Raw genomic sequence first — 18779 nt, 5'->3', positions numbered from 1 at the left:
ATACCTAGACACAAATACGAACAATAGCTGGGGGGAGAGGGGAAGATGGGGGGGGGGGTTCGAAGGGGCGAGGGAACCGCCCCAAGCCCAGGAAAGAGCCCCTCTCCCCATCCCAGTTCCATCCCCGGCAGGTGCGTCCCGTCCAAAGAAGGGAATTATCCTTCGCCGCCCCGTCCCGCTTACCTGGCTGGTGGCCCCGACGGGGCGCCCCCACCTGCGGAGCCCGCTCGCTCGCGCTGCCTCCGAGCGGAGCGCTGGAACCCGCGTCTCCTCCTCGCCCAGACCGGACTCCTCTTTCCTCGGCGAGGGGCCGCGTCTCCGCCTCAGCCCGAGGAGGAGGGCGAGCCGGAGGAGACCCCGCCCCTTCTCCCCGGGCCTGGCCTTTGTTCGCCGCCCTTCCTGGGGCGCTCTGTGCCAGGCTGGGATGAGCCGCTGCCCGGCGCGTGACCTGCCAGGCACGCCGGATGCCGCCCGCCCGGGGACTGGCAGTGCCCCCCGGCTTGTGCCCGAGGAGGAGGAGGAGCAAGCAGGGCTGGAAACCGGAGAGGCGCTGCTCGCTGGCTGCAACCCGAGCCGCCGCCGCCGCCGCCGCTGCAGGAGAGCCTGAACAAAGGGCTGGATCAAGAGAGGTGCCGGGGCGCAACTGGCTGGCTGGCTGCGCCTGACTTCGACGCCCCGTCTGGTCCCTTGGCAGCGGCACGTGCTCCGAAGGAGGGTGGCCTCCTCCTTCTCGGGAGTACGGAGGAGACGGGATATCTCCTGGTCGCAATGGAGGGAGACTGCAGCTTAGTGGCACCAGCTGCTTGACATGCTAAGGTGACAGATTCAGTCTGCACTTCCAGCGAGGGCTGGGGATGCCCCTGCGGCTGAAATCCTGGAAAGCTGCAGCCTGTCTGCGTGGACAGTACTGAGCTAGATGGAACTAACGGGCAAGGCAGTTCCCTCTCTCAGTCTTGCTGCCCTGGGTGCAACACCCAGTGGAGGTAGAGGACAAAGACTCCTTTGCCCTAGTAAGCAGCCGGTACCCAGAGGTATTTTCCTGCAGGAGGTGAGATTGCTGGAAAAGAGGATGCAGCAGGGCAGCTGAGTCCACGTGGACCTGCTCTTGTGGTCCTTCCTGAACCACCTGCTGTCTGACCTTCCACAGGTGAGGGAAGAAACAGGGAGTCCCCTCCTTTTGGTGTCTGGGCACTGGGAGGCAGCACAACAGCTCTGCCTGGACTCTCCCAGCTGCCTGATTCAGAAAGAAAGGTATGGGGAAAAGAAGAGGAGCAGGAAAGGAAGCGTGAGGACCAGAAAATGTCTCGAGGCAGAATCTGGGTCAGAGACAGTCCCAGGGATTTTCCTAGCCCAATTTCCTGTACTGAGTCATGGGCTGGGGGCAGCCAGGCCAGGCAGGGGCAGCTAATACATCCTTCTGGGTCCCAGATCCACCACAGGTGACATTGTGCCCCACCCACCACCTTGTGTGGAGCTGGCAATCATTCAGCGTAGAGGAGGAGGAGGCGATGGAGATAATGAGTTGCCGGCCACATTCCCCCTTTTTCCCACAGTCCAAATATGCTGGCAGAGACCCTGCAACATCTGGAACCCATCAACCCTCTCCCTGCTCCGCTCTGTGTTACACAACAGGCTGCACAGCTGTTCGAAAGAGTGACTTCCAGAGGCCCAGAGCATATCAGGCGGCAGCAGCCCCCACAGGACTTCCAGGAAAGGGACAACGCTACAGCCACAGCCGGCAAAAGAAGACCCCCCTCCCCCTCAACTGGGATATCTTCCTGAGTGTCAGGTAGAGCCAGTGTGGTGCAGTGGTCAGAGTGTCAGACTAGAGCCTGGGAGAGCAGGGTTCAAATCCCCACTTAACCAAGAAGTTCACTGGCGGTGTCCTTGGGCCAGTTACTGCCTCTCAGGCTAACTTACCTCACAGGGTTGTTGTGGGGATTAAATGGGGAAGGGAAGAACCATACATGTCACCTTGGGCTCCTAGGAGAAAAAGCTGGGATATACCGTATTTTTTTTGCTCTATAAGACATACCAGACCACAAGGCGCACCTAGTTTTTGGAGGAGAAAAAAAAATTCTGAATCTCAGAAGCCAGAACAGCAAGAGGGATCGCTGCACAGCAATCCCTCTTGCTGTTCTGGCTTCTGGGATAGCTGCACAGCCTGCATTCGCTCCATAAGACGCACACACCTTTCCTCTTACTTTTTAGGAGGGAAAAAGTGAGTCACATAGAGCAAAAAATACGGTAAATCTTCAGGTGGAAGATGGAGCAAGTTTGTTTTCTGCTACTCCAGAGGGTAGGACCCAAACCAATGGATTCAAAGTATAGTGGTACCTCGGGTTAAGAACTTAATTCGTTCTGAAGGTCCGTTCTTAACCTGAAACTTTCTTAACCTGAGGTACCACTTTAGCTAATGGCCACTGTGCCGCCGCTGTGTGATTTCTGTTCTCATCCTGAAGCAAAGTCCTTAACCCGAGGTACTCTTTCTGGGTTAGCGGGGTCTGTAACCTGAAGCATCTGTAACCCGAGGCACCCCTGTACAAGAAGGGAGATTCTGACCAAATATTAGGAACACCACTCTGATGGTGAGCTGTTCAGCAGTGGCATAGACTAACTCAGAAGGTGGCGTTGGAGGTTTTTAGACAGGTTAGGTGGCTATCTGTCAGGGATTCTTTAGCTGTTTTTCGTACATTGTAGGGGGACGAACAAGATGATCCTTGCCGGCTCTTCCAACTCTACATTTCTGATTATATGAAATGCAATAAATAAATAAACATATAGAGGCCTGGAAGGTCACACACTGTCCCTCACCACTGCAGTATGTGTTGCACAAACCTTACAACAGCTCTGCGGGGCTGGGCAGCGCTATTTCAGCATTGCAGCAGAAGGGGCTGTGGGCAAGAAGAGGACACCCGAATATCTTGGCAATTTCCCCCCGCCAGTGAACCCCCTCCCCCATTCGGAGAAAGAGCAAACAGAAGAAACAGCCCCAAATATTTCCCAGTTGAAACAAATTGGCTCACACAAGAGACCAACCTAATTATAGCTGAACATTACATCACCCCGGGAAGGGAGGTCCCTGGCGCATCTTCCTTTCCCTGCCCCCTCGAGCCCCTTTGAATAAAAAAAGGAGCCCCTGCATATTGAGAGGGAGATGCAATCCCACTGTGTGATGAATCCTTTCATCTTCCAGCATAGTTGAGTTTAAAGGGCCCAGATGCGCGCCCTGGATTCGCCTTTCCGAGGCCAGGAGGCCAACAGCTGCAGCTTCTTGAGAGGACCAAAACAGGGGGGTGAAGACCCAGCAGAAAGGGAAATGAAAACGATAACAGCACTGCTGCTGGTTTTTCAGAGCAGAGCACAGGATCCAGCATGGAAGCTGGTTGCCTGACGTGTTGCTCCTCTTTGCAGTGGGAGAGACAGCCTCATTTGAAGCTTTTTGTATTGGTGGATACAGGTGGTTTTGCTGGCACACTGACCTGTCAAGAAGCTGTAGGGATGCTCAGGCAACCCAGCTAGCAGGAGATAAACCAGGTGTGGTGAACCCTTGGCCTTCCCCATGTTGTTGGACTCCCAATTCCTACCAGCCCAAACCAGCACAACCAATGGCTAGGGATGATGTATTACAACAACATATGGGAAGTCACAGTGGAGGAGACACCTGGGAGAGACTAGTGAGCCCCCATACTGGGGGTGGGGTGGGTGGGGGGTGGGAAGGAAACTACTGTAGATACATGATTTTTAAAGAATACTAAACATGAAGTGAATGTAAAAGAAGAGAAGAAAGTGGCAGTTTGGAATGAGAGAATAACCAAGTGTGAAAGGAGAAGAAATTACAATAAATGAGTAAAACTACCATAGTTTGAGAGCCTTTGGGTTGTTAGCCAATAAATGCAAATTCTTGTTCAGGAGCTATTTTTGGACTGGTTCATAAGAGGGACAAAATTGTATTTGGGTTTTCTATTAACTTCCTTTTGTTCCAATTCTTTGGTAAACAGTGGGTTTTCCTGGAGGAGCAGCGGGACAAAAAAATCTCTCTCTCAAACCTGTTATTATTGTTTGCTACAAAATGCTAGAAACTGGTACAAACAAAAGTGTGGTTGAGCCAATTAAACCCACTGAAATTAAGTTATTCATATCTATTATTTTTAGTGGGTTTACTCTGAATAGGAGTATTGCTGGACACAACCCCCCTAGATAAGCAAATTCTTCCCAAAATGTGGAGTTGAGTCAGAATACCTCCACAGCTAATGCTTATATTCAAATGTGTAATCTACAATTCTGCAGGTGCAGCTTCCTGAAACACTTTACACATACACAGTTGAGAATTTCTGTCTGCTGTATCCATAAAATGTATTGTTTACAATCTCAGAATGCAGAAGGATAAAGCTTTACCTTATTATTTATATTTGGGTGCCACCCTTGTAACCAGAAATTGGGGTGAGAGTGGATGGCAGTTTCATAACCCATGGCTAGATTGCAGTTCTACACAGGCTCTTTCAGGGCAATATCTCTCACCTGTGACCAACAGACTGGAAAGGTTTGCAAGCAGACCAAGAGGCTCAAGGACTCCGCAAGTTAATTACAGTCAAGCAGCTCGATGCTATTAAGTTTGCACCCAGAACCTTATTCCAGAGAACTGTAATGAATACCCCAAGCTTCTTATTATAGGAAGCAGTGATGCATCTTGGGGGCAGTCGTCTCCTGAAGAGCCCCCCCTTAACCTCCCGTTAATATACCATTAGCGAGTAATATTCCATTTCTATTTAAATAAAACTTTAAAGGGGAGACTAGCCATTTTATCAGAGGGCAAATCCCAGTTACTACTATTTGGTAGTGGTCAGGGCAGTGCTCATTTATCCTTCCACTGGGTGAGGAAGAATTCAAAGATAGCAAAATACATTTGGAACTTTTTCAGATCAGCTGTGAACTCCTTTCGGAATCTTCATCAACTTTCCAAAATTCTCTTTTTCACTTAATAAATTAGCCACTTAATAGGCATAAGGCAAGTTGCATGCACATCTTACCCTTCTGAAAGGTAATTCCTTATTCATTATATTTCTTCATTATTTGGTTAGTGTGGCATGGTGTCCTATCCAGTTTTGCCTCTACCATGGAGTTTGATGGCTCTCAGTAGCAAAGGGGTGCAACAAGAGCCCCAGATTGGTCTGTTCACTGAACCTGGAATCTATGCAAATGAAGCTCTATTATATGGTACAAGTACCCAGCACCTTTTGATTTCTGGGTGCTATTCAACTGAATTGTATTCAGAGAAAACCCATTTATTTTAATGGGACTACTCAAGAGTATGACTAACAGTGGTTAGCAGCCCCATTTCAAAGCTGAGAATGAGTGTGTCTGAACTGTTATCGTGGCGCCTGGGCTCTTCAGTTTGGTCCATGATGGAAATCAGAGACACAGCCTCAGATGCCTCTGCAGTCTTAAGACAGTACTCCATTGTTTGTATTTACATATGCAAACTTTTGTCTTGTAGAACTTTAGATTTTACCAGAGACTGATATTTTGCAACAAGGACCCTCCACCCCACATTCTGTGTTTCTGCAGAAGGGCAAGGAAGTCACTTTGGCCTTGGAGGTTGGTAGCTCCCAGCCTTGCTGTTTGTCAGTGCATGGCCATACAGAGCAAGCTTCACAACTGTAGCAGAGGTAGGCAGAGTGTCTATATATCTTACAGATACACATGTGTGTCCAGCATCGCCACTCAAACCTTGAGCCGATTCCCCGTTCCCCAAAGTGAGCTGTCAACAGGAACCTAGAAACAGCTGCTTCAAATGCTCTTCCATGCCAGCTCTGCGTTTAGTTCCCAACTTATAATATTAGCTCTAAGATCAGCCCCCGTCCCATTCCAGGCAGCTACATAGCTCCACGCATCTCATTTTAGAATAGTCTTTATTGGATTCAGGGGCAGGGATTCTTTTGTGTACACTGGAATGTGTTATAGGCCCTAGCTCTTTATGTTACAGGGTTACAAAATCTTATTTAAATATCACTCTTCCCCCACCCTCCTCAATGTAATTTAAGAAAGAAAGAAAAAAGCCTCCTTTGGTGGAACTAAACTTGACTCCATTTTAAAAATCAGACAAGACAACTCTTGAACACAGCTGGATCAGTAAGATTCGTAGCTACTCCTACAGTACAGGCCTAGACCACCCACCCCCGGGACATTTTGGAAAGGGCCACATCAGCAATGAGGCAGCGTGGGAGAAGCTGGTGACTTCTCTTAACAGGTGGGCACAAACTGGCACATGCCCAAAGCCACTTGGGAAGTCAGCACTTGCCACCGCCTCCACCTGCCCCAATCAATGGGCAATTCAAGGGATTCCCAAGCAGGGAGGGTCAGAGACAGTTGCTTCTTCTTTCTCCTTTGGACAGGCAGCAGCTTCAAGAGAGTGAAGTGTCTTCAGAGAACAGTCCAGGAAGTGGACAGTCAGGAGCAGTGGGGCCAAAGGTTCCCTCACCCAGCACCTGGTGCAGGGAAAGGGGTGCCAGGGGCTGACCTCTGCTTCCTGCCAGGTTAGAGGTTGCTGGATGTCCAGGCTGGTTTCCCTTGACCAATGCTGGGATTAAGAGCCATTCACCTCCCATCAGAGTAAGGAATAGGGATGCCTTGGGGACAGGGAAGGGGAAAGTTACTGTGAATTAAAGCACAGGAAGAGGAGGAGGAGGAGGAGGAGTGTGCCTAAGGAGTAGGGAGGCTGGCTGAACCAGAGAAGCAAGCAGCCTCTCCCTGCCTGACTGGTGGTGACCTTGGAAATGTTGGTGGGCGAGCAAACATGTCAGTGTCCCCTGACACAGAAAGGGTTGCATCCCTCTCCCAAGAGACCACAGCCTCAAAGTCTTGCTTGCTGCTTCCCTGCAGCAACAGTTACAGGATCTCATACTTGTCCACGAGGAAGGTGGTCTCTGTGGAGAATCTCACAGGACTGTTCCCATCTACCTGGGTCACTTTGGTAACCTGCAGAGAGGAAGCCATATGGTCAGTCAAGATGAAATAGCCTGCTACTGGTCTTGGATCAAATTGCTCTTGTAGTACAGTGTTACCTTGGTTCTCAAACACCTTGGTACTCAAACAATTTGGAACCCAAACACTGCAAACCTGGAAATAAGTGTTCTGGTTTGCGAACTTTTTTCAAAAGCTGAACATGCTCTGTTCTGAGCATTAAGCTTCTGATTTGAGTGCCACACTTCCGTGTTGTTACGCTGAGGTATGTCTGTTTTTGCTACGTTTTTGTGGCTCTTTTTTGTGTGACTGTGTGGAACCCAGTTCAGCTACAGACTGATTGATTGTGTGTGTGATTGCAGTACATTGTTTATTGCTTTCAATTTATAGATCAATGGTCTCCTTCGATAGTAAAATTCATGTTAAATTGCTGCTTTAGGGGTTGTTTTTAAAAGTCTGGAATGGATTAATCCATTTTGCATTACTTTCTATGGGAAAGCGTGCCTTGGTTTTGGAATGCTTTGGTTTTGGAACGGACTTCAGGAATGGATTAAGTTTGAGAACCAAGGTACCACTGTACATGTTATGAGACCAAAACAACTCTCAAGGTATGCTGACCTGTGCCTCTCCCTTGCACACTTCAAAAGGAAAGAGTTAAAGGCTCTCCCCCCCCCCCGTGAAGGAGACACTTTGAGGAAACATTATTAGCCTATAAAGGGACAAGGACAATCTACACCAATGCGTCCTTTACACACATAGTCATGGAGCTAAATAGGACACACCTCAAGGGAAGCCACTCCCGTTGCATGCAGAAGACCTGTATTCACTTCCAGTTAAAAAGCTGATGCATCCCCACCCACGTTCCTGCCCTAGACAGTGTTTGTGTGTATGTGCAGGTACAGGGGGAAGGGTGTGGCTTGCCAGCTGTTCTGGGTGCCTTAGCACACAATTGCCAGGCAGCCCCCTGCCCCCTTGGGAGCTATACCACTGCCAGGAGGATCCTTTTCCCACCTCTGCATTTTCAACGTCGGAAAGGAAAGCCGATTGCTCATCGCACTTGCCAGATGGAGAGCATAATTGTGGGCCATATGGAAAGCCAGGGTATTTTCCAAAATAGAAGCGGGCAGCAAACAGGACCACAGCCTCCACTCGAGGCACTTCCCAGACTCACCTGGATGTTGCAGTAGTTCTTCTTGGAGACGAAAGAGACGTGCACAGGAAAGAAGTCATTTGGCTGCCCGTTGATGCTGAACTCCAGGCTGCCGCTCTTGTTTTTGGCATCGATCACAGGCAGGCACCACTCGAGGATGTTTCTCCGGCTGTCGTGGCGATACTCGCCATCAATCTCCCCAATCACAGGAGCACCCACGTTGGACCTACAGAAGCAGCAACGAGTGACCACTCAACTCCCTTGCATCAAGGCTGACCTTGCAGCTGGTGGGTGAATTGGGGATCAGGAAGTGCAATGACTACTCACGGCAAAGGGATGGCGATCACCACGTCATTTAACTCCAGGTTCTCCTCTTGCAGCTCATACTCAATGTTGACATCACAGCCACTCCCGCTCTCTGATGGCCAGCAGTTAACTAAGACACAAAAAGCACCCCTGCTCATCACATGGCCTTCTGCCAGCAGCAATGGGCTCTCCTGAACAGGGACAGGAGGAATGTCTACTGAACCAAGGGAGCTGTGCCTGGTTCTAGGCTCATGGGAGAGTTATGCCCATCTGCCCCTCCTCAACGCCCAACCAGGTGTGCTCACACTTACTTGTCAGTGGAATGAATGACTCCTCTGTGGTCTGCAGCCGCCACTTCAGGACTCCCACATCACTATTTATGGGGAAAGACTTCTCTGGGTTCTTCAGGCCGATCAAGGACTCTGCCGTAAAAAGCCTCTTGTCAACATTGGGGTGAGTCTGAAAAGAAAAAACTGGTAAGATTCATCTGTAGATCCAAAAATTAATCGTGCCATGCTCCAAATTCTGGAAGACTTTCACTAGATTAGAACACTAGCCTGCCAATCAAATCTAGAAAGCATTGCCCATGCACAGCATAGACAGGTTGGGAAGCTCCTTAAGCACAGGCAAGAATGGTGAATCATTCGTAGCCAAAGCCTCCCATGAGAACATACAAACTTTTCTGTATTGTCACCATTACAGTGGTGCCTCGCAAGACGAAATTAATCCATTCCGCGAGTCTCTTCGTCTTGCGGTTTTTTCGTCTTGCGAAGCACGGCTATTAGCGGCTTAGCGGCTATTAACGGCTTAGTGGCTTTAAGAAAAAGGAAACAAACTCGCAAAAACCCGCAAGACGTTTCGTCTTGCAAAGCAAGCCCATAGGGAAATTCGTCTTGCGGAACGACTCAAAAAACGGAAAACTCTTTCGTCTTGCGCGTTTTTCGTCTTGCGAGGTACCACTGTATCTGCCTCAGTTTCTCAGACTCCCATCCTGTGAAAGTTAGTTCAGGAACAGAGATTTGCCCAATATCTTCCACTGTGAAGACTGGTACATATAATTAATTCAGCTTCTTTGATAACTCCCTTCTCTTCAGTATACATTTGACTCCCTTGTCAACCAAAGTTTTAGCCACCTTCCTAGCCAGTCTCTAATACTAATATTACTCAAAAAATTTTAATTGTTGGTTTCTATGTTTTCAGAAACTTGCTGTTGCACTCTCAGTGTCTTGTTCTACCCCTGCCCTGTTTAACCCATCACACATGTTTTCGACTTAAATCTTCAGCCCTATTCCAAACCTAATGCTCTTTAGCTCCTACTGGCTTTATACCCGCCATCAAATTCTTCCCTCAGACAGGTCTTGGAGTACTGCTAACATCAGAATCAAGTGCAGCAGAACTCTAGTTAAGAATGCCTTTCACCCCACCCATGGGGCTCAATTAATCCCCACAACTTGTATCACGGACAGCACCTTTCCACCTGCATGGGCAGCAGTAGGAGCAGCAAGGCCAGTGGGCCAGCCATACCTGGAGCTGCACCCCTTTCTTGTCCTCGTTCTCAACGTGGATGCGAATCCGGGAAAACTTTTCATCCAGGATCCGCAGCATGATCATGCCGTGGAGCTCCATGTTCTGCAGCCCTCCATCCCGGCCGCAGGTGAGCGAGATCTTCTCCTCTATTTTCATGTGCACACTAGAGAAGAGAAAGCCTGAATCACCCCCGTGCATTGCTCTGCACTGCCTTCCCTTTGGCAAAAGTAGGCAGGTCCAAACAGGATGTGGAGGTTTCGCTCACACTGGAATGGCCCTCCTTCCAAGAGTGAATCTCCCCAGGCTCTGCTAGACTAGATGAGCTGCTTGCACTTCCCATCCTTTAACCCGTTCCCCTCTCCACCCCAACATCATTCCCTCCAACCCCTGTGGCTCAGGGTAGTGACTAGATCAACTCCCCCTCCCCCACACCGTGTTATGTGCAGGACTTATACCTCAAAGAGGTATCTCTCACTCCTCATTGGGACACACTCTGGGCACCTGCCCAAAATTCTGTCAACTCCCAAGAAAGCCACGCCCCAAAAGGAAGGTTAAGGTTGATGATACCAGGTGGTCTAGGAAACCACTCTGAATCCCAGCCACAGTTTCACTGTCTTCTCCCACCGCAGAACACAAAAACCTACCTCTCCATGTTGATGGGTGGAGCTAGAACAGTGGCTGCTTCTGAGGATCGCTTGCCAACCAAAGTGACAATGTTTTCTCCTTCAGAATTTAGCTTGTCCACAAAATTGTCCACCTCCTTCCCTTTTGCGCCAAGCTTGAGTGCCTTGTTTGAACCAGATGGCCTAAGAAACAAAAAGCAGTGCAGAAGTTTTTGAGACATCCTTTCTCCACAGAAAGAACCCAGAGAGTGTCTGAGAGTCATAGTGGCAAGTGCTGCTACAGCCTTCCCCTTATCCTCATGCTCTAAAGTTGCCCTCTCAGGAAGGAAACACGCACGGATCGTATGTACAGTATGGCCACCAGAGAGCAAACATGTCATTCAGCTACTTGGGAGACACCGAAGCAGCCCCCCCCCCCAAGAACAGTCAAAGAAACCCAGAGGATCCAGACTGGAGCACCATCAATAGTCTCAAAAAGACCCAGAACTCTCCCACTTCTGAAGGTGGCCACTCATCGCAACAAGAGGTGCACAAGCCCTCACCTGCTTCTTGCCCAACCTTTATACCTGGTAGGTGTTGGAGTCACTTTTGGTCGCTCCGTCTCAATGATGGTTTCGGTAATCATGGCAGCTGTGCTGCCTCCTGACATGGCAGAGCTTCCAAAACCACCAAACCCTGGTGCTTTGGTGCCCCGGCGCTCAGCATCCCTTCGAGCCTGCTGCAGTTCCTTGGCTTTCCGACGCATCTCTGCCTTGGCCTCCCGCTCCTGAGTCTATATATACAAATGAGAAGAAGAGGACAAGAAAGGAATTGATGGCCTGGACCAAATGCACCACAGACCTGGGCCTGGAGCTTAGGAGGCCACAGAAAGCTTTTGGCCTACCTCACGGACAGCTCTGAAGACTTTCTCCTCATGAGAGTCCATCTCAGTAAAAGTGCGGATCTGGGCCAGGTTGACGTTTTCCCGGTAGCCAAGGGCAACAATCTCATCAAAGGCAAATATCAGATCAAAGCAGTGCTCAGAGATCTCATTCTCCTCCAGGGCTCGACAGTATTCTGGGATCTGGAGGGAGTCAGGGAAAATGGCATTCTAATGAGGCAAGGCAACCATGGCCAAAACCCACTCCACACATCTTCATAGACCTGCAAAGTCCCCAAAGCATCTACACCTTTAGCTGAACCTTACTGGTCCAGGAGCCTGTTTCAAGGGCAAAAATTCTCCCAGCTAGCTTCCCACACTTATCCTAATGTGATCAGGTGGATCAGCTCTTCCCTTTCCAATTCCAGTATCAAATAAGTAAGCACAGCAACACAACCGAAGGAAAAAGCAAGCTCCATAGGACAGCTGCTCCATGTGCAAACCCTCCCCCCCAGGTATTTTGCAAGCCAGGCAGCCTGAAGCAAGATCCTCACCACTCTAGAGAAAAGCCGGAGAGTTTCAAGGTCCTCCAGGATGTTGCTGTTTTTTGTGGTGATCAGGACCATGTAGAGTTTCTCCATGGGCTGGTAGACGTAGCGGACGCTCTCTGTCTCTACGAATGTGTGCTGCTTCCCTGTGTTCATGAGCTTGGGGAAGGCTGCCAGCAGCCCCTCAATGCGGGTCCGTGTCATCTCTACAAACTGGCGTGAGACGATCGCCTTTCCGGCTTTCGTACAGACGGCAGCTGCCAAGAGCACCTGTGGAGACAAGAGCTTTTGTCAGCCTCATAACTACATAGAAGAAATAAGAGCCTTTCAGTTGAATCAGTGGTCAGCCAAATACCTATGTGAAGCCTGGAACAGGGCCTTGTGATTAGGGCTGGGCGGTATATCAATATATCATCCAACACTGGTTTGAAGTCCACATTGTGATGTTGTTTTCATAATTTTTGACCTGACAATATATTGCAAATCATGATGTGTGTGTGTGTGTACTTTGCAAAAATCACAATGTGGGAAAAACCGTGAAGTCAGCCAAAGCTACTCTCGATTCCTGCAGTCCCCATTAACTCTGCCAGCTCAGCTCTCGCCAGCAAAAATCATGATGCGGGAAAAACTGTGAAGCCAGCAAATGCTGCTACATAGTAGTTCCATCCTTATTTCAGACATGATATATCGGCATATCGTGATGTTTAGCTGGTGATATACCATGATGTTGAAAACTAGGTATCACCCAGCCCTACTGACAACTGGTAAGCAGAGGTGGAAGTAATACATAGGAACTGTGCCTAATAGCCATCATTAGCATTATCCTTCCTTTCCTGCCTTATGAGCAAGGGGCAAAGGTTCACACAAAGCCTGTCATCTTCTTCCTATAACTCAAGGAGACCTCTGCCTGAACTTTGGTGCAGAAGAGCCACGTTTAATTCACTGCCACGAGGTAGCTTTGGTTAGGCCAATGTCACTCAGCCTAACCAATCTCAGAAAGCTGTTGTATGAAGAGCCACCATTGTGCTGAATTGTAACATCTCAAAAGTCAAAGGTTTGTATTAAGGAGATCCAAATTAGCTGGCCCGTAAGAACCATGGCATAAAGTTAAAAAAATCTGAAATTGCCAACAATTTGCGATTCATGCCCAAATAATTCACAATTAAAAATATGTATGAAAATTTAGCAGGCGATACTTGACTTAAATTGAGAGATTTTCTATATTATCCAATCCAAAATTCACTGTAGAGCTGACAGAAGCCAAATTTCAACTTGCCCCAACCTTTTGCTCTAAACTAGTTTTGCAACATGATTTGCACAAAAAAAGAACCCTGCTGCTTCATCCTTGGCTCAGCTGACGGCTTCCACAAATGCTCCGCAACTCCTGGCGTTTGACACAGGCTTTTGCAAACCGTGAAACATTTTGACACCAGAAAACTCACTGGGGGCTGTTTTTACCCTCCTCTCTCCCCCAGTCTAGTTTCCCTACCAGAGGAAAACCTGGTGGTTTTTTTGGGGAGCAAGTGAAAAGTGCAATTGCGAGATTTCTGTGCCTACCAGTTGCAGGGCGCCTTTCTCAGTCCCAGCTTGGAAGTAGTATCATCGCGACAGCCTCAAGGCTGCCTCTTGTGACACGTTACCTTCCACCGGGCTCACGGAGGGAGGTGTTTGGGTGGCGCAGGCGGAGGCCCTTGAAAAGCAGGCAGGCTCCGGAGGGGCTTCCACAGGCCCTCCTCCACCTTTGGCCTCGGGAAGACGTACCCCTCGCCCCGGGAAACAGCGCGTCGCCCGCGGTGTCTTGGGAGGCGGCCAGGGAGCCGGCAACGGGCGACCGAAGAGCACCCACGGCCGACGGCCCGCTGCTCACAAGAGTGGCCGGAGAAGGAGGAGCCCCATGGAGGCCAACGGGATCGAGCAGGCCCCGCCGACACCCCCCCTCTTCCCCCAGTGGCAGCCGCTGACCGCGGAGGGCAGCGGGAGGCCCCGGCCGGGTACTAACCATGGCGAAGGTGACGGCGAAGATGGCAGCAGCAGCGGCAGCGGCGGCAGCGTCTCCGTTTCCTCCTCTCCCCTCCGGGCCCGAGCGCCTCTCCGCTCCTTCTGCCTGCCACACAAGATGGCGGCCCCGAGCCACGTCTCCCAGGCGGAAGCGGCGGCGTCACGCACGCAGAAGGCACGTCGCCACGCCCCTCGCCCCAACGGGTGTCCGCCAGGCCCCGCCCACCCAAGCCTATTCGCCGGTGGCAGCCCCGCCGCCGCCGCCCTCCCTGCCGGTAGGGGCCGCTGCATCCCCTCGCTCGCTCCGTGGCCACTCTAGCGGGAAGAAGGCGAGTTCTCGCGAGGGTCTCGTCTCCCGTTTCCCTGGAGACGGGGCCGCCTAGGCCTCGCTCGCTCGCGGGGAAGACTTGGTCCTACTTGGCGATATGGCGGGTGCGCCGCCGCCGCCCGCAGCGCCGCCTGAGGCCGGCCTACAGGTGAGGAAGGGCGAGCCTTTCGCGGGCTGGGTGCTCAAGAGGATCCGGCTCACGTCCCGTTTCTCTCCCCACCTCCTAGACGCGGATCGTGGAGAACCAGCCTTACGATGAGAGCCTGGACGTCAACGAGACGGAGGACGTGGCCAGCATCTACGCGCCCAGCCCTCCGCAGCCAGGTATGGGGGGCTGGGATAACGGGGGCAGCGCACACAGTCTGGGGAGGTCGGGGGGTCGCCCCCTCCGCCTCTGACTCGGCCCTTCTCTCCTGCCACCGTCTCAGGCCCTCGCCGCGTCCGCTCCCAGCACAAGAGCCTGGCCGAAAACAGCAGCGAGGAGGACGACGAGGAGATACTCAAGGTACCCACTGAACAGCAGCCTCCTTCCTTCCCCCCCGCCTCCCTGTTTCCTGCCTGGAGGGCCAAGGAAGCAGCGGGCTGGGGTCGTGGTGGTGATGGGGCCGCTTGAGGGCCGAGTTGGCTCCCACTCCTTCGCTTTCCCCCTCTCCCCCAGGAGAAGAAGGCCTCCCAACTGGCCTCCCAGCCTCGTTTCAGTGGGAACGAGGTAGAAGACGAGGACGACGACTCTTCAGAGACGGACTCTGATGACGATGACGACGATGAAGAGCACGGCGCTCCTCTGGAGGGGTATTTGCAGGGTGGGGGTGCTGGGAGCCATGTGGGGAGGGGGAAGTTGGCTAGGAAGGGCATGTGCTTGGCTGCCAACATATTTGCTACTTGGTAGTAAGCTTACATGCAATTGTGCCCTTGTTTCCAATTGGCATGGCGTGTGCCAGCCTTGAAGACTAGACCACCCAGGAAGATGCTTTCCTAAGTCGATTAATTTTGGTGGGGCAAGGGATGCCTAACCGCCAAGGATCCAATGAGCAAAAACAAGTCCTGGAGCCTTCCTTGGCCTTCAGCCTCTTTCACCACATAATCCCTGCATAGGCCAGTTGGAAAGTTGAGAAAGTTCCTGTGTGATAACTTTCAAGCACTGAAGTCACACGTTTTAAGTGAGGGTTTGCTGGCTTCCAAAGGTCCCCATATACTGTCATTTGGGTAGGATAGCAGTTGGGGAACCTCTGGACCTCCAGGTGATGCTGAACTACAATGCCGATTATACCTGACCATTAACCACACTGGCAGCTGGGGCTGATTGGAGTTGGAGTCTGGCATCCTCTGAAAGGCCACTGATTGCCCATCTGTTCTGTAATATAGGAGGCAGGTAGAAGATGGTTGAATGTCCAAGCAGATCACGTTACAGATAGGTAGCCGTGTTGGTCTGCCATAGTCAAAATAAAAAAGTTCCTTCCAGTAGCACCTTAAAGACTAACTTAGTTGGTCTTTAAGGTGCTACTGGAAGGAACTTTTTTATTTCAAGCAGATCACGTGTCCCAGGAATATAGTGGCTTAGCTAGACCAGTCAGTCTGTTTGCTGTTTTTGGCAGCCTCACCCCTACTAAGCTGTGTGCTACACTAAATGTGTATCTGTATGCAACCTACAGGTTTTTAAAAAATGGAGTGTGAAAATAATGCAGTTGCTGAGATTGCAGCAGGTGTGGAAGAATGTAAACCTTCCCCAGTGCGGTCTTATGGAAGGTGCTATTTGCTTCAGGAGGAAATATCTTTGGCCCATAGGGGTGGCAGTCTTGTTTAAGGGTGGTGGGGTGGATGGAGGAGAGTGAGAATGCAAGCTGGCTTTTCTTTGTTTCTCCTTGGAGCCAGACTCTCCCTCACCCTGCCTTTGAACACATCCTATTTCCATTGCCTCCTGCCCAGCCTCACCACTGGCTCTTTCCCCAGGGCATACAACTCAGCAGATTATGACTACCTGCCAGTCTCCCTGGAGATCAAGGAGCTTTTCCAGTACATCCGGAGGTAAGGGGTAATGTGGATCTTGGCCACATTGTGGGCAGGCGTGTCTCTTTTCAGGCTTCTGCTCACGGTGTCTGCTCCTCAGGTATTCTTCACAAATGATTGACCTGGAGCACAAGCTGAAACCTTTCATTCCAGACTTCATTCCAGCTGTTGGGGACATTGATGCCTTCTTAAAGGTACTGCATTCATTCTGACACTCCTTTACATGCAGCACTGGCTGAGAACTGCCACACAGGATTCTTTCCCTGCAGTGTCCATAGAGAGCTGTCATCTCTCTATGGAGGTGCAACAGGGCAGCACTGTCAATGCTTTGCCTCCATACCCATAGTCAACAGTGCTGAAAGGTTAGCTGCTTTGCAGAATCCTTGTAGATAAGTGGGAAGAATTTTTGTTGCCCTCAAGTGATGCTTATGGCTTTCCCACTGAGCATCTGCTTGGCCACTGAGAGGACAAAATGATGAACTAGAGGGGCCTTTGGTGTGACAGGGCAGCAAAGGTTTATTTCAGATCCTTGGCTTTGTCAGCAGGCAGGGCCACATTTTGTTTGTTATAGTGACTGACCATTCCCAGCAGAAACTCTCTTGACTGGTCTTGTTCCTGGGTGTGTACATGAAGAATAGAATAATGGAAACTCTCATGTGCAAAGGACACCCTGGCTTGTTTCTCATAGGTTCCACGCCCTGATGGGAAGCCAGATAATCTTGGATTGCTGGTGCTGGATGAGCCATCGACCAAGCAGTCCGACCCCACTGTTCTCTCCCTCTGGTTAACGGAAAACTCTAAGCAGCACAATGTGGCCGTAAGTAGGAGAGAGGGTGGGTGAAGTGACTCCTCTTGGATGCAAGACAGCCCTTGGTTCTGTTGAGGAGGCACATTGGGGCATGTTCTGGTCTCTGTTTCCAGCAGCAGATTAAAGTGAAGAGCCTGGAGAATGCTGAGAAGAATCCCAAAGCCATTGAGAGCTGGATTGAGAGCATCAGTGAGCTGCATCGCTGCAAACCCCCAGCTACAGTCCACTATGCTAGGTGGGCCTCTTGGAGGGAGGGATGAGGGCAAGGGCAAGGCCTGCCAGCACTCAGCCCCACCTTTGTTCCGTGCTGGGGGTGGGGGAAGAAAGCCAAATGCACCCTCTGTGTGGAGGAGCCATGGCCATTTCAAGCTGCTCCCTGGTATTTCTTCCTTGTAGGCCCATGCCTGATATAGACACGCTGATGCAGGAGTGGTCCCCTGAGTTTGAAGAGCTGCTGGGAAAGGTAGTGTCTGTCAGCTGTCCTCCTCTCCAACTTCTAGTTTTGGCCTGGCCTAAGAGAGGGGGCTTGTCAGCAGGAGGGAGAAGCTTGTGGGCCTCTAAAGAGATTCATGCAGAGAAAGAGAGTACTGAGCTGACCTTTCCCTCTCTGCTTTTCAGGTGAGCCTTCCCACTGCAGATATTAACTGCAGCCTGGCAGAATACACAGACATGATATGTGGTGAGTGCCCTTTTGCTGATGTGGTGCTCACCTATACCAATCCTTTTAGGGGTAGAGATCTGCTCCAGTCGGTGTCGGAATTGGCCTCTTCTCAAAATGCCCCTCAGCTATGCAGCACCCAGCAAAAGTCTTCTTGCTTGTTGGAATCAGACTAAATAGCCATTATATTTTCTCTTCAGCTATTCTGGACATTCCTGTCTACAAGGGCCATATCCAGTCCCTGCACACCCTTTTCTCCCTCTACTCAGAATTCAAAAATTCACAGGTAGGAGACACAAGGATCTGAAGAGCAGCAGCTCTGGTCTGGTGTCCATGTTCATGTGGGGGCACTGCTAAATGGATTGCTCCCTGTGTCTTTTCCCAAGCCTCACCTGGAGCGGCCTTGCCCTAGCGCTGCCTAAAATGATGGTGTTCTCCCTGCCCCCTTCTCTCTCCTGCAGCATTTTAAGGCTCTGGCTGAGGGCAAGAAGGTTGCAAGCCCTCCCTCCAATCCCCCCTCACAGGCTGGCGAGACAGACATCCTGAGCTTTACCTGAGACGCCTGCCTTCCTGCCCCAGGTGGGACCTGTTCCAGAGAAGTGCCAGCCTGTGGTGCTGCAGGGCCTGAGGCCTTCTTGTTTGGGCAACTGCTATTCAGGCTTCCAGTGGACCTAATGGAGTCAGGATCTGGCTCAAAGGCCCCTGACCACTCAGAAAGCCACCAGCATCTCATCTACCTTTCTTTGTACAGCTTCTGTGAGAATTTGCCTTATTAAAGTTTTGCTTATAGTGCTACTTTGTCCTTGAAGGAGATTCACAGCTGTGGAGGGTAGGCTGCAGTCTGAGTTGTGGATGGACTCAGAACAATTTCAGAGTACTGTGGCTATTTGGGGCTCTTAAAGTGTCATTTACCAGCTCAGACACTGGCCAGCTCAGCCCATTGAGCGTTGCCAAATCTGTTAGTGGTATTTCCTTCTGAGCCCTGCCTCTTTTGCCTGGGCTTA

At 50.8% G+C, this 18779-nt stretch overlaps 3 protein-coding genes across 19 annotated transcripts in view; 1 reads left to right on the top strand and 2 right to left on the bottom strand.

Moving 5' to 3' along the window:
• Positions 1-772, bottom strand: part of PHLDB1 (pleckstrin homology like domain family B member 1) — a 44249-nt gene extending 43477 nt beyond the window's left edge. For 2 of the 16 annotated variants that reach the window (XM_083480882.1, XM_083480903.1), the window contains exon 1: positions 184-772. The gene's annotated coding sequence lies outside the window, so the exon portion shown is untranslated. The remainder of the gene's footprint in view (positions 1-183) is intronic. The other 14 variants (XM_083480908.1, XM_083480885.1, XM_083480894.1 and 11 more) reach the window with 12 other exon arrangements.
• Positions 773-5895: 5123 nt separating this feature from the next.
• Positions 5896-14203, bottom strand: ARCN1 (archain 1). Its single transcript, XM_083481087.1, has 10 exons — positions 13976-14203; positions 11983-12246; positions 11453-11632; positions 11136-11341; positions 10591-10752; positions 9944-10109; positions 8731-8878; positions 8441-8549; positions 8135-8339; positions 5896-6978 (listed from the first exon to the last, which is right to left on the bottom strand). The coding sequence occupies exons 1-10, from the start codon at positions 13976-13978 to the stop codon at positions 6889-6891; spliced, it is 1533 nt and encodes a 510-aa protein (XP_083337213.1). The 5' UTR covers positions 13979-14203; the 3' UTR covers positions 5896-6888.
• An 88-nt stretch (positions 14204-14291) lies between these two features.
• Positions 14292-18567, top strand: IFT46 (intraflagellar transport 46). 2 transcript variants are annotated; one of them, XM_083481151.1, is made up of 12 exons: positions 14292-14450; positions 14530-14626; positions 14731-14807; positions 14961-15094; positions 16253-16327; positions 16410-16503; positions 16998-17126; positions 17234-17352; positions 17514-17580; positions 17736-17796; positions 17976-18061; positions 18237-18567. In XM_083481151.1, exons 1-12 carry the CDS (start codon positions 14400-14402, stop codon positions 18330-18332), a joined length of 1086 nt encoding a protein of 361 aa, XP_083337277.1. In that variant the 5' UTR covers positions 14292-14399; the 3' UTR covers positions 18333-18567. The 2 variants fall into 2 exon arrangements, with proteins under 2 accessions (XP_083337277.1, XP_083337276.1); XM_083481150.1 differs by having other exon boundaries at positions 14296-14450; positions 17231-17352.
• The last annotated feature ends 212 nt before the right edge of the window (positions 18568-18779 follow it).

Source organism: Podarcis liolepis, assembly GCF_965112155.1.
Source record: "Podarcis liolepis genome assembly, chromosome: 16".
Lineage (NCBI taxonomy): Eukaryota > Metazoa > Chordata > Lepidosauria > Squamata > Lacertidae > Podarcis > Podarcis liolepis.
The sequence above is the reverse complement of the archived record's forward strand: the minus strand, read 5'-3'. Positions and strand labels throughout refer to the sequence as shown.